The 14,318-nt window shown below is 39.4% G+C and overlaps 1 protein-coding gene across 3 annotated transcripts in view; it reads right to left on the bottom strand.

Moving 5' to 3' along the window:
- Positions 1–14,318, bottom strand: part of LOC117827358 (dipeptidyl aminopeptidase-like protein 6) — a 131,888-nt gene that overhangs the window by 15,739 nt on the left and 101,831 nt on the right. For all 3 annotated transcript variants that reach the window (XM_034703924.1, XM_034703923.1, XM_034703925.1), the window contains 6 exons: positions 10,604–10,702; positions 6,109–6,203; positions 5,906–5,980; positions 5,774–5,826; positions 5,223–5,304; positions 1,051–1,171 (listed from right to left, as the gene is read on the bottom strand). In XM_034703924.1, the coding sequence (XP_034559815.1) occupies positions 1,051–1,171; positions 5,223–5,304; positions 5,774–5,826; positions 5,906–5,980; positions 6,109–6,203; positions 10,604–10,702 (525 nt within the window). The remainder of the gene's footprint in view (positions 1–1,050; positions 1,172–5,222; positions 5,305–5,773; positions 5,827–5,905; positions 5,981–6,108; positions 6,204–10,603; positions 10,703–14,318) is intronic.

Below are 14,318 nucleotides of genomic sequence, written 5' to 3'. Positions count from 1 at the left end.
GTTTCACTTCGCTCTAACTTCTTTCATATTAACTGCAAACTATCTGCCTAGCAACAAACTGCAGGTGTGCTCATATATACTCATATATAAACAGAGCTAGAAGAGTGATAGAACTTTCTTTCAAGCGACATCCCCTCTGTTAAAGCTTCCTCAGAACTGATATCTTTAGTCCTGAATCAGATCTATCTGTTGCATGACCAATGAAGCGAAACCAGCATCCCCAATAGACCGACCCAACCATGTGTGCAACACCAAAGAGACTCCTTTAGGCCCTAAGATCACTCTAAGGTTGAAGAAGTGGACTTAAAATAATCAATGGCGCTACTGTTCTTGACTTGGACACCATATGGAGGACTATGTACGCTTGGTTGGAGAATTTGAGAAGTTGCATGACTTAAATATCACCCAGGACACTTAGATGGTCTCTGAGTCTGAGTATATGGCAGAAAGGTAGACACACATCCATCATATTTTAGGCTTAAAACCTACAAATCCTTAATGGAATTTTTTTTTTTCCTATTCTTGAATGAAGAGTGCAAAACAAGTCTGAAGAACTACAGAGAGCCAGACCTCTCAGCCTGTCTCATGATCTCCACGTCTGGTCCCTTTTTTTTTTGACTCAATAAAAGCCTTTAATAGGGGCTCACTAGAAAGACTACAAATGGATGATGTAATGACAATATAATAAAGATAATCCAGCACATTTGGGATTAACCTGAACTCGGACTGTTAGCCCAACATCAGTGACCCACCTCACTAATCCTCTAGTAGCTGAATGGTAGCTAATCCTGAGCAGAAAAATCCCCCAAAAAGCCATCATTGTAGAGACAGATTCTTCATTACGATTTGTGTTAGTTTCATAATCAAGAATTTTGAACATCTACTCTTACACTCCAGACTTATAACCAATTCAACACACCGTATTCAATTTGGTCAGCTCCAAATGTGAAAAATATCCCTGGTGTGTCTTTCAACATTGTAACGAAATGAATGTTGATATTCTCTCTGGCACTTTTAGGAAGGTGTTTCTGTGTTTTGTAATCATCTTACCCTCATAGAGCCAGTCGGCGAGGCCATTGAACACAACTCCTTCCTTCCCAGTTGCCACCAGGCGGATTGCTGGGCTCACTACTGTTGCTCTGTAGTAGATGTTGTTTTCAAAGATGAAGATCTGAAGAGAAATGAAGATAAAAACAAGTTATCAGTCTCTAGACAGTTCAAGCCTTTACACAAAAACACCTGTGGCTTTCAATAGCATTATTCCACCTAGATTCAGATGAAGACACAGCATCACACTTATTGACACCTGAGTGCTCATACAGACTCAGTGAACACTAGCCTTAAGCACTGCGTTAACAGAATTGGCCTAATTACAGAATAAGCAGGACTCATCTATAAAACAATATGTGTCTGTTGCTGATCACTGCTCTGGAGCTTACTAAGGCCCTGCAGGTTCAAACATAAAGATACACATGCCTGAAGCCGTGCACAAACAACCCATCTACTCTTGTCTTTAATGGGATGTTTTGCTGTCTGTGGGCGATGGCCGGCCTGCAGGTTAGGCTGCTGACTCAAAACGACATCCAAGGGCTCATCTGAAGGAATTAAGAAACACTGCTGACAGACAACTGTGTGACACTCCCAACCCCACTGTCAATCTGCTACAGTGTTTTTCTTGCTAAGCTTGGTGCCAGTATGAAAGCGATCAATCTCAAATTGATTGGTATCTGAAACCAAATCTATGTTGTTGTAGCTGTACTGTCAATTGAAACCCCTTTGGTTAAAGCTAAGCCAAGAAATCTCCTGTACAAGAATAACAAAAAAGGGAGGGATGGCTCCTTTTGCTCTGATCTATGGCTGCTGTTGAGAAAATCAAAGTTTTACATTGTAGGATCAACATCTGAGGAAAACAGATCAATGCTTGGCAGTGTAAAAGCAAAGGGAAGCTGCTGGTTGGAGGATGTTGAAAAACTGCCACGGGACACAAAAAAAAATCATAGGCAGCTTTCAAAGTGTTGCATAAAAATTTAACTCAGGATTCAGACTTTTATGAATTACACCATATCCTCTTTTCCCTCAGAACTCTACAGCAAAACATGGATTCACAATTTTACCCAAGACATCATTAAAACAGAGACGTAGAGATGCACTCATTGTCTGCACAGAAACTGGTCATGGCATTAAACAACCTCTGTAACCTTGAATCATTTGTAAATAACAGGTGGGAAACTTTGGATTTGCACTAGTTCATCTGATGACTTTTCAAAGGATTTAGATAAAAGATAATAAAAAGTAAGCAAAAGGCTAGAAAGACTCATTTCAAAGGGTGGAGAGATGAAAGTGGAAACATCAAAGATAACCGTGGTTCTCAAATAGCAGGGTTTCTTTTTCGTGCGAGAGTTTTTGCACGTTTGGTGTGTTTCTTGCTGTGTAATATCATTCAAATACGTCACTGGGTACTTTTCTTACTATTTCATATTTCTTTATTTCTCTTCTCTCATCTTTATGACATATTAATCTCTTTTTCAGTTGTGTTTGTGCATGAGTGTGTCTTTAGCCCCTGTCTCAGTGATTGTTATGTCACGGTGGAGTAATTGCGTGTGGCTTAATGAGGGAAGGATTCATCTTCTCCTCACACTGTACATCTGACGCTTCACTGCACACAGCCACCCACTATCACACACACACTCACTATCACACACACACACACACACACACACACACACACCTCTCATCTTTACATGCTGATGAATGATCATGATAAATTGCTCCAGTTCTGAAAAGACTCAGAAACCATTACATTCAAACACCGTGAGGAAGAAACAGAAAACCTGTTCATTGTTGCCAGGTCAGACAGAAACAAAACACAGGGAGTTCATTTCATCTTTCTCACATAACCTCTGCTGTTCATTAAATCAAACAGGGAGCCACAGTAACAGAAAGCATAAGGAACAATCAGGTACACTATTACCATATGCAAATGAAACTGCTCTCTTCCCTTGGCAGGCAAAGTCTCATTGCACACTTGAAATGTTAATATTTTCTAACAGCGATGAATCTGTAATTTAAGCAAATGATACAATAACTGCAATTATGAATAAAGAAGTGAAGTCTAGCTGATGAAATATAATGCTGTCTGGTGTCTGGGTAGCTGAACCCTGCATAAACTGCTCGTAAAGAGTACATTAGATGAAAAATGTAAACAAAAAACAGGTGCAAGGGTCAATTGCACTGTTTAGCTCATTAAAATATAAGGCTGCCATTGTTGTGTAATATTTCTCTGCCTTCTCTACCCAGATCACAACATCCAACTCTGACTGCACTGCCAGTTAAAGGATAGATATTACGCCCCTATAGTAACAGTAACAAAAGAAGCTCTAGTAACAAAAAGGCGATACAGAGACACAAAGACAAGATGGGATTACTGTGAGCCGGCGGAGCAGGCTGAGCAAAATTAGCTACCCAAAAAATGTATTGTTACCATGAATAGCATACTGCAGTGTGCTACTCTGAATTGCATCTCTGTGGACAAATATTATTATAACAATATATAAACAGTGTTTCTGGGAAAATTCTGACACAATTAAAAACTACTCACCACTGCACTCATCATCAATCAATCATATTATTTTTTAGCCTGTACATATTAGTCATGCCTATTTGTTGTTCTTTTTGTCTTTATAGTTGATGTTATTATTATTATATTTATATTTTTATTTGTATGCCTTATGCTCATGCCTTTGTACAAAGAGAGCACAGTTTGCCAAGTCAAATTCCTTGTGTTTTCAAGCATACCTGGCCAATAAAGCTGATTCTGATTCTGAAACATTTTGGGTATGCAACACCGGAGGCATGAAAAGTCATATACCTTGAAAATGTAAGTGATTGTGTCTTTAACAATGATCAATATTTAACAAAGATGTTACTGGTAACAAGTAAGAAGGCAATAACAAGAAACTGGTACAAAACTAAAACCCCTGTTATACACCAATGGTTAGATATTATAAGAGATATGTATAACATGGAAAAAAAAACATTTTACCAACTTTGACTAAGAGACAAATGTTGTCAGTAGTAAATTAAAGAAATGGACAATTTATGACAGAGTGTGAAATGCTGACTTACTAGCTTCATAGATAAACATCAATATATACTGGATCTGGATCTGTGTGTTTATTTTGTCTACTCTTTATCTTTTTTATATCTTATTGGCTAAAACACATATGTTGAAATGTTCAATGCTTTTTTTGTATCCAAAAAAAAAAGGACTAAGTTTTAAAATTAAACATCCGAAGGTCATCTTTTTGCAAAGGGTGACTCTTATGACTGATTCAGTGAATTTGGGAAAACATTGAGCAATGTCCTACAATTGTACCTGAAGCTTTGCAAGGTTCTGAAGTGTTTTGTTTTGTAACAAGGATACTCTGAAAATGCACACCAAGGCCAACAATCTGAGGGCTTTGCTGATGTGTGAGTCTCACCTAGACCTGCTCCAAAATTCAGTGGATTTTTCACTGGCACATGCTACACCTATCTACCAAATTTCCCAACAATTGTGCCAGTGGGTTTCTGTTATCCTGATGGGAAAAACAAATGGTGTAGAAAAAAGTAGCTTTTAAAGTGGAAATAAAAATGTAGCCAACCGATCAAACAAAATTGAAGACTTTTATAGTGTTTGCTTAGTCGGATATAACTACTGGTGGGTTTTACAAAATCCATCCCCAGTGGTGACTGATGATACACACACACACACACACACACACACACACACACACACACACACACACACACACACACACTCACACTCACACTCACACTCACACTCACACATACACACACACACACACCTTAGCCAGTGTCATGTGTTTTCACATCCTCAAAAACCCCAGACTGTCCAAGCCACGGGTTGTGTCACAGAGATGCCATCTGCCACTGTGGCTCTCACCAGCTAATGTGTTGTCACAAAGTCGTGAAAGTAAAAATGATTTGGCTTCATGTTGATGGTGAAGGAGGTCAAATCAAGGAGAGTTTAGACTAGAGCCTTTAGAGTGGTCATTACAGTGTACAAAAACCTCTCTAACTGCAACATGGTTTGTCCATCGCGCTGTGACAAACCATAAATCACTGCTGTGCCTCCTCTGCAATGCCAGGCTGACTCTGACAGATCTCCACCTGTGTGCCAGCATTCATTGAGTGTAATCTCGAGTGTACAGCCTCCTTACCAGCTGCTGGCCTCGGGGTCCCCATCCAGCAAACTGCAGGGCAGCTTCATGCACTTCAGGGGGATTTAGAGGCCAAGTTTCCCTGTTGAGACAGCAAAAAAAAGAATCAGCACAATATTTTTCTGTGTTTTCGCTTCCCATGCACAGTATACACATTACACAGTGTGTAAGTGAATACAAATGCCAAGTCAGAGGAAGAAGGAATGTGTTTTTTTAGGAATGTTCCCTTGCTGTATGCTTCATCAATCATCCAAATGCTTTTTTTTTTAGTACAGGCTGACTTTGCTATGCTTACTACAAATACAGGACAGTAGGGGAATAAGCAGACAAAGATGGATGAAAGGCTAAAAGCAGGACAGGCTAAATGTTCTACAAAAATGAGAACGCAAAGTTGGTATGAAAGCAAGAAAATAGGGCTGAGGTCAGTGGGCCACATGAGGATCTGCTGGGGGTATATTATTGACCATTATAAGATCTGCTGAGGCAAACAGAGAAAATGCACAAAACGATACCAGACAATGAAAACAAAACACAACAGATGTGGTTCTTACTGTGTCACAAGGCTGTAAATAATGTACTTGGCCACATAGGAGTGTTGGTAGTTCTGCAGAAACAAACAGCATCACAGTTAAAGACTTTTGGGAAGAGTCATGGTGTAATGTTGCACTGTGCGCCATTCTCACCGGTTTCACTTCAAAGGCAAACAGAACATGTTGCATGTCTGGAGACACTTGGTACTTGGCGGCTTTGGATCTGTCCTAGTTGGGATCAAAAACAAACTCACAGTTGTAACACACCCAGTATGGAGGCAGCAGGAGAAGGTTTACTCACTGCTCTTGGAGTAAGTTCAAAAAAGAAAACAATGCTGGAGTAAGGCGATACTCACAAACAACTGGTGTGGCACGACAACAGTTATCGCCTTCGTGCCAGCATTAAGCTTGACGACGTCTCCTTCCCTTGTACGAAACAGAAGCTCATTGTCTGCAAATGGCAAATGAAAAAATAACCATTAGAGAATGAGACGGTGGAACTGAACCAGCATATTGCTTCTGCTCTGCCAGTGTCTTTACATTTACTCTTCTCCTCTTTAAAACTTAATCCAAATAATAAAGGAAAAAAACAATAACTTGAAAATTAAAGTTTTTGATACATCTACAATAACAGATTTCTGTGATGACTTCCTGCTTCGATCCCTCTGCTTGGTCAGTCTATTGATGCTTTGCTCTCTGTCTCCTGGACTACAGACCCGTGAGCATGCTAATCAATGGGATGAGACACACCTGTGCCCTGTGTGTTAAGTCAGAGCAGCAGCCAGTCAAATAATGATATACCATTGTTGCCCTTGCTAGTTGGCAGACTGGTTATTAATATATTAAGAATTGTGGGGCCCAAATTCCAGTCATATGTTGTGTCTAAGCTGTAATGCTGCCACCTGCCAACCAGGGCTGTAGCTCCAGTGCCATAATGCTATAATACCCTACAACATGGACGTAAACAGTCACAGATGACTGATAACATTTTGTAGCACAGCACAGTTTGTCAGTATTTTGATCTAGAAAATAAAGCTGAATTTGTACGTACAGTAGGTGGTGTCAGGTTAAACCGATATATAATCACTCGAATGAAGCAGCGTGTAACCAGTACAGGCTTATGAATGTTTACCTGCAATAAGGACTGAAGGCTGGGGGTTCCAGCTCTGCTACTGTTAGCCATTTTCAGCAAACCACTTTGACATTCAGACTGTGACCCCCATGTTTGGCTGTATTTTTGAGTATTTGCTTCCATTTGAGTTAGTCCATTAGTCGCAATTTAAATTTCTGTTTAAAGGACAAGGAAATTAGTCGCTTAGGAACATCCCTGCTTAGACCATCTTCAACCGCAGTGTAAGTGCTGGGCTGAGACAATACTGAGCCACTTTGGGGCTGTGGAAACAGACTGTAAATACAACGCAGACATATAACCACACTTTTAGTCATTGTTTCTGACTTGTTCGTATGGACCTTTTTTTGGAAAACATAACCATACATTTCAAGTTCTCCTGAAAAGTGCAAGTCCCATATTCACTCTCTTTTATCTCTATTTGATCAACTCTTTGGAAAAATGTTGGGTTGTTGATGTTTATTTTGAGTATTTTTTAAGTATTTAAGTATCAACAGCTTGCTTAGTCACGAACAGCATGTTCATGTGAGAGCTATTTGAAAAATCTAGTCCAAAAATTCTCAATTAAACACTGTAAAAACTGCAAGTATGCAAGCATTAAGTATTCTTTGTTGGATTCCAGCTAGCTTGCTGACTATTTCCGTCAGGGTCGACTTACATAAACAAAACATTGTTCTCAAGCGGGTCACTGTGTCTAAAAAGGATGTGACAAGAATTCTTTGCAAGAATTTTTAATCACATACCAGAATGCTTTATCTTGTAGTCTTACCAATTTAATAATCAAGACAGGTTTCTTAGATTTTCTGCATATTTTTCATTTATTCAAAGCTTTTAGCTTCTTAAGTTTGTTTTAGAGATCAGATTGATTTTTACATTTCACAGATGTGCTTGAATTTGTAGAAATGCTTCACGATCAAGTTTGTTAAAGGCCTGGCCGCATGCCATGACAACTTAGTCATAATATTTTGTGGGACCAGCATGTTTACATAAATCATTATACAGTTTCTCTTCAGCTTTATTGCAGCTTTTTAGGTGGTAGGGACACAAGCTATAGTCAAAAATGCCGGTACAAACTGAGTCCAGGATGAGAGCTGTGATTGAGCCACATCAATATAACAAAGTTCTTTGCTGGGAGTCTTAAAAAGGAGTGATGGTTATGGAGCTCCCAGAAATGGTGCTTTTGTTTCCCCTATAGTAAAAGTAAATTTTTCATGAGTGGATTCAACCACAGATGTTTCCTGTTTCTACTTTGTTTTCATTGTTGGAGTATATTATATTCTGTTTCATCTCAGGAATCTGAATGAGACGGGAGCAGCTTTTCATTTTAGAGCTCAGTCTGAGGGTTGAGTCATATGTCTTTGGATGTAAGTCTGTGCGAGAAAACTCAGAGGTGAGTCCAAAGACTACTGAGGCAAGCGGTGATCAAAGAGCAGCGGGGATCAATTACACACTGCTGTGAATGAAGCCCACAAAATATTGATGAGGACTACTGGAGTGTGAGCTCGTCCCATTGGGTTTCCTATCAGAAGGTCATTAGCACCAAATGGGAGTTGATTGCATTAACTTAACTGACAGGTTGCAATGTCGCACAATTGATTGCCATGCTTTCATCGAGTGCTGAGGACGTTTGAGTCGTGAAGGAAGGGCACAGGAGCGCAGGAACTTAACTAATTACATGTTAAGAACCGGTAATGTAAGTAATCAAAAGAACAGTACAAAAGGACAGATGTTGAGGTCGTACTTATTTGTCACATAAGTTAGTGATGTGAGTTTGCATGCATGCAGGTGATGATGTGAATTTATTTATACACACAGCTGCATTCAAACGAAGTGTGCAAGTCAGCAGATGTGTTCACGTATAAGCCGTCAAATGGTTGTAGTTAACAGAGTTTTATCAGTTTGAACCATTTCTATTGTTAAGTCTGCAAATACATGCGCATTATTATTTTTTGAATATTAAATGATACTGAAGATCATGATTAAGTATTAAGTAGTTCTACAAAGTTTAGTACTTTGTAGGATTAAAAAGAAATCCCACTATTAATGACATTCAGAGAGTTAGCTCTGGAGCTGAAAGGCCTTTTAAATTTGTGTGATTCAGATCATAATATAAAATAATGTTTAGGTCATGTTTGTTACCAGTTTGAATGCACACTTTAAACTTAAAAATTTGCTTTTTTTTTAGTTTTGTTCATCTAAACTTTATCTGGCTCAGTATGCTGTTAAACTCCATTTACTAAAAGCTATTACATATTTTGTAATGATAAAACGATGCACCTTTGAAGGTCCCTTTGGTGGTATTTTTTGAATAGAGTGCTTTTTACACTTACTTGTCTTGCAATAAAACATTTTACATTGGTGGAAATTAAGCCACACAATCAATTCTAAACCTACTTCACATTTTAAAGGTATACAGTATTTGTCATTTGAGGCATTTAGTATTTTACCATTTGAATAAAATAACTCTGAGTCACTAGAAGTTACTCAAATACTATGTAAAAGACTTAAGTTGTAGTAGAATAAGTGATTTCCTTCACAACTGTTCAGATTGTTGTAAAGAGATCATAATAAAATCAAACTATTCACCTCAAAGAAAGCAGCCTGGAAAATGCCTCTAACACTACTCTTGTTGAACACCAGAGGGCAGCAATTCAGCTGATCTAACATTTATGAGCTCAGGTGGCAGCTTCCTACTAGCTTCTCTGTCAAGGTTAGAGAGGCCACAGAAAACCCATTCCACTGTACATCTGTTCAGTTTAGACCTTCTTACTGCAGGAATAGCCAACGACATGTGGAAATTGTAGTGCAGCTGCTATTGATAGTCATGGATAGAAAAATAATCACATATAGAGTGAGTTTATCTGCATCTACATTATGTTGCACGATGTATGTGTCCTTTTGGATGGAGGAATCCTCATTATCAAAGGACAAATAATCACAACAGAGCTCCAATCTTTAATCCTGACTCGTGCACGAGAATTGTTCCTATTTTGTGCAGGGGTTTCACCAAGACTGAAGAGAGATTTGATCACTCATTTCCATCTCTTTAGCTCTGAAGGAATATGCTTTCAAACAGCCTTAAAACTCTTGCCTCATTTACAGCTACATAACACAAAGCAAAATCTGCTCATGTTAAGATATCCCACATTTGTATATAAACCTTAGCAGAACTAACTTCAGGTGTTGTTCACGTTTTACAGTGTAGGAATAGCAAACTGCCCTCCAGCTAGATCCATTTATTCCCCTCAGAGACGGGAATGCTTTAGTGCTTGATGTTATTAGGAGTACTTCAGGCTGAGTTGATCATTTTCTGACTATGCTGTTTCTGTATGCTGGTTGTGTCGTTGTCTGACGGTGAATGCCTGCTGTTCTCTCAATAATAAGACTACCTTATCAAATTAAGATGCCATATGTTACTATTAGGTAATGTGATATTCAACGAGATGTTTTCATGGAACAGGTTGTGTACGCCGTGTAAGATTTTTCTTCTACTTTTTGAAACTGCATGGATGTATTTTACCACGTGGCCATGGCACTTGTTCATAGCTGACACAAGAAACAACTGCTCTAGCTATGAGGAAATTTCAAGACAGTGAGTCAGATTTGATTACTGATGTTATATTTTGAAGCATGAATGGCAGCAGTGACTGAAATGATGTGTCTGGATATGTTGTGCATTTTGACTTGAGAAGCAGACACTAAATGCCAAAGCGTTCACTCACCGTTCAGCCATTTGGCATCTGGGTCATGGATGCGAAGGTCAGGACCAAAAACGTCCTCAATGGTTACTTTCTTCTTAAGGGCAAGGCTGTCATCCTCACCTGTCGAGTGCAAAAGGTAGATATAAACATCATTAAATCAAATAGGAAGCCCAGCAGCCCACAGGTATATTGATAGGTGCCTTTTAAAGAAATCTCAAATATTTCATAATTTGCCCTTTGATTTAAAGGAAGTGATTTTATAGTTTCAGTGTGAAAAATAAAGAAAATGATTCATCTTTCGTGTTTCTTTGTCTACGGGGCTGCAGCTTCACACAATAGTCCTTCATCACCTCCCAGAATGAAATGTTTTTTCTCTCTCTTGAGACAGCTCCTCACAACAACTCCCCCACTGTAGGTAGAGCAATTTAGAAGAAGGTACAAACAAGAAAGAGGCCCCTTATATTGCACTATTGATCTGGGAGCATCAGTTCACATCTGCCAGCATTGTTTTCTTCAGCAGTGGTAGGGGGGCGACATCCTCCATCCCCAAAACTCAAAATGGGATCTGGAGCTGACAGCTGAACCTCGACCTGGGAGTGACTGAGTTTGAATGTGAAAACATGAGTAGAATAAGTGTGTTCAGAAGTGTCTCCTGCTACACTTTTACTCAGGAACAAAAGCATCAGACAGGAACCGTCAAGATGGCTGACAGACCAGGGTTTCAGTGTGAAACAGCTTGTTGGTTTCTCAGCAGGCTTCCTCTTGTGCCTAAGCGTCAAGATATGAATGTATAAAACCACATTAAACAATGTAAAGTGTTGATCTACTAAAAGATTCTGAGTAATTCTCAGTGAGTGGGGAAAGCTAATTTCCAACATGAAGCAAATGGTATCTCTGATGTGATGCCAATCTGACAAATGGCTGCAGCTATTACTGCATAATCATCCCCATTAAACAGCTCTGAATGGCATTAAACATAAAAGGCCCATTACCTAGTGAGACGTTGACCCCGCCTCAGTGTAAAACCGTTACACAATCACCAGCAGGATAAACCCTGTCATCTGTAGAACTTTGCCCCTTTGAAAAAAAAGGTTATCAAACTAAAATAAGTGCCTGTAGTTCAAGGTAATACAGGGGTAGAAAAAGAAAGCAGTTTCATCTAAGCTGTGTTTGAAATACTGAATTAATCTCCTACCTCCTGTGAGTAGAATATGAGTAGACTGAGGCAGGTGTGTGCATCTTCATGTGTGAATACCAATGATTGAAAATATTTTCACGCTATTTATGTTGATTTCTCCGTGCAGCTTGTTTTCCCTTTTTTTGCAGGAATTCTGAAAATCTTAAAAAATGTCAATGGACTTTGGTTGAATGCTGGGTCAGAACAAATAACAGACAACAGGAGCTTTTTTCTCTAACATGATTCTTGGTGAGATAATAAAATAAAGCATTTTCCAACGAATTCCACCTTCAAAATGTGCAACATCCATCACATTGCATCCACTGTAATTCTAGAACCATGGAAGTTTTTATACACATTAAGATTCAAACACATATTCCCAACCATTTTCCACTTCTCTCTGCAACCCTACTGAGACCACAGGTGGCGTATAATGATGCTTTGAGAATATTACTGAAGGGATCTTGGCGGTGTAGTGCGAGTGAAATGCTTGTGAGTGCACAAGTCAGTACTCTCCTGGCTATTTGAGAAGTCTTGTGTTGGAATTTATTTTGCTGACTTAAGGTCTCTGAAAAAAACAAAATCATTTTTGCTCTATCCAGGTGCAGTTACGGTGGCCCTGAAGTGCAAATCACAACTGCATATCAGAAAACACTACAGCAAATCAGAAAACACAACGGCAAATCAGAAAACACAACGGCAAATCAGAAAACACAACGGCAAATCAGAAAACACAACGGCAAATCAGAAAACACAACGGCAAATCAAAAAACACAACGGCAACACAACGGCAAATCAGAAAACACAACGGCAACACAACGGCAAATCAGAAAACACAACAGCAAATCAGAAAACACAATGGCAAATCAGAAAACACAACAGCAAATCAGAAAACACAATGGCAAATCAGAAAACACAACGGCAAATCAGAAAACACAACAGCAAATCAGAAAACACAATGGCAAATCAGAAAACACAACGGCAAATCAGAAAACACAACGGCAGATCAAAAAACACAACGGCATTAACCAAACTGGAAGAAGAAGGTACCCTCCGGGGACATGACTCATCGCTGATTGGACTGAGTGTACCTACTTCTTCTGGTGCCGTTGTGTTTCTGATTTGCCGTTGTGATTTGCACTTCAGGGCCACCGTATGCAGTACTGTTTTAATGTTTTAAGTGTTTGCTTTATGTTTTTGTTGATGGCTATTTGAGAAGTCTTGTGTTGGAATTTATTTTGCTGACTTAAGGTCTCTGTAAAAAACAAAATCATTTTTGCTCTATCCAGGTGCAGTTACGGTGGCCCTGAAGTGCAAATCACAACTGCATATCAGAAAACACTACAGCAAATCAGATAACACAACGGCAAATCAGAAAACACAACGGCAAATCAGAAAACACAATGGCAAATCAGAAAAAAACAACCGCAGATCAAAAACACAACGGCATTAACCAAACTGGAAGAAGAAGGTACCCTCCGGGGACATGACTCGTCGCTGATTGGACTGAGTGTACCTACTTCTTCTGGTGCCGCTGTGTTTTCTGATTTGCCGTTGTGATTTGCACTTCAGGGCCACCGTATGCAGTGCTGTTTTAATGTTTTAAGTGTTTGCTTTATGTTTTTGTTGATGGTTACTGTTCTAGTTTTTGTTTTTAACTCTGTAAAGCACTTTGAATTGCTCTTTGTATGAATGGTGCTTTATGAATAAATTTGCCTTGCCTTGCCCACTTAGTCCCGGCATTTTAGGGGTTGGTACAGATTCCTCTTTTTATGAGATCGGTGAAGGAAAGAGGAAGTAGCATGCTTATTAAACCTCTGATCCTGCTTGATAAAAATAAGTCAGCCTGGAACAGAGACAGCTGACAACCCTGAGCAGATGTCTGTACTAGTCGGGTCCGCTCATTTAGCTGCTTACATTTGCTACTAACTAACAGCTAACTGTTGAGGCAGCAGTTCCAACCAGATAGCCTGAACGACCTTGAGGAGGCAACTGAGAGGCCTACACCAGAAGTGCCAGTGCTGTGGTTTTAGTTTAATAAGTGATGTTGTTGACTGGCGCTTTTCATCCTAATGTGTCTGTGTTTGTTACGGAAATTGCTCTGGCCAATGCCTCTATGAATGGTTTTTAATAGCAGACATATTTGATGAGTTTATTTGGACATTGTAATAGAAAACAAAATAAAGAGGCATTTACGGGTACTCTTTGCACCAGCTGTTAGTAACTACCATAGACTGTATAAATAATAGACGCAGGATCCGTGACGTCACCCATCTGTTTCTGAAACGCTGTTTTGAGGCCAATCGGCGGCGGCGGCCATATTGCTGCTGTCGAGCGATTGTGATGTAAAGAGGTGGGCTTTGAGCCTCCTAGCCAACAGCTACAGTGTTCCCGCCTGTTAATCAAGTCAGCTGTGCCTCTCATTGGAAGACTTGTAATCTCAATTTCTTTGAAATTACCGCATTATGAAAAAATGTACCCCTCGTACAGTGTGTGCCGATCGAGAAATGGCCTATCCAGACTACACTTGTCTTTTGTACCAGGCTGTAAACATGTTTA

The sequence above is a fragment of the Notolabrus celidotus genome, chromosome 15 (assembly GCF_009762535.1).
Source record: "Notolabrus celidotus isolate fNotCel1 chromosome 15, fNotCel1.pri, whole genome shotgun sequence".
NCBI lineage: Eukaryota > Metazoa > Chordata > Actinopteri > Labriformes > Labridae > Notolabrus > Notolabrus celidotus.
The sequence above is the reverse complement of the archived record's forward strand: the minus strand, read 5'-3'. Positions and strand labels throughout refer to the sequence as shown.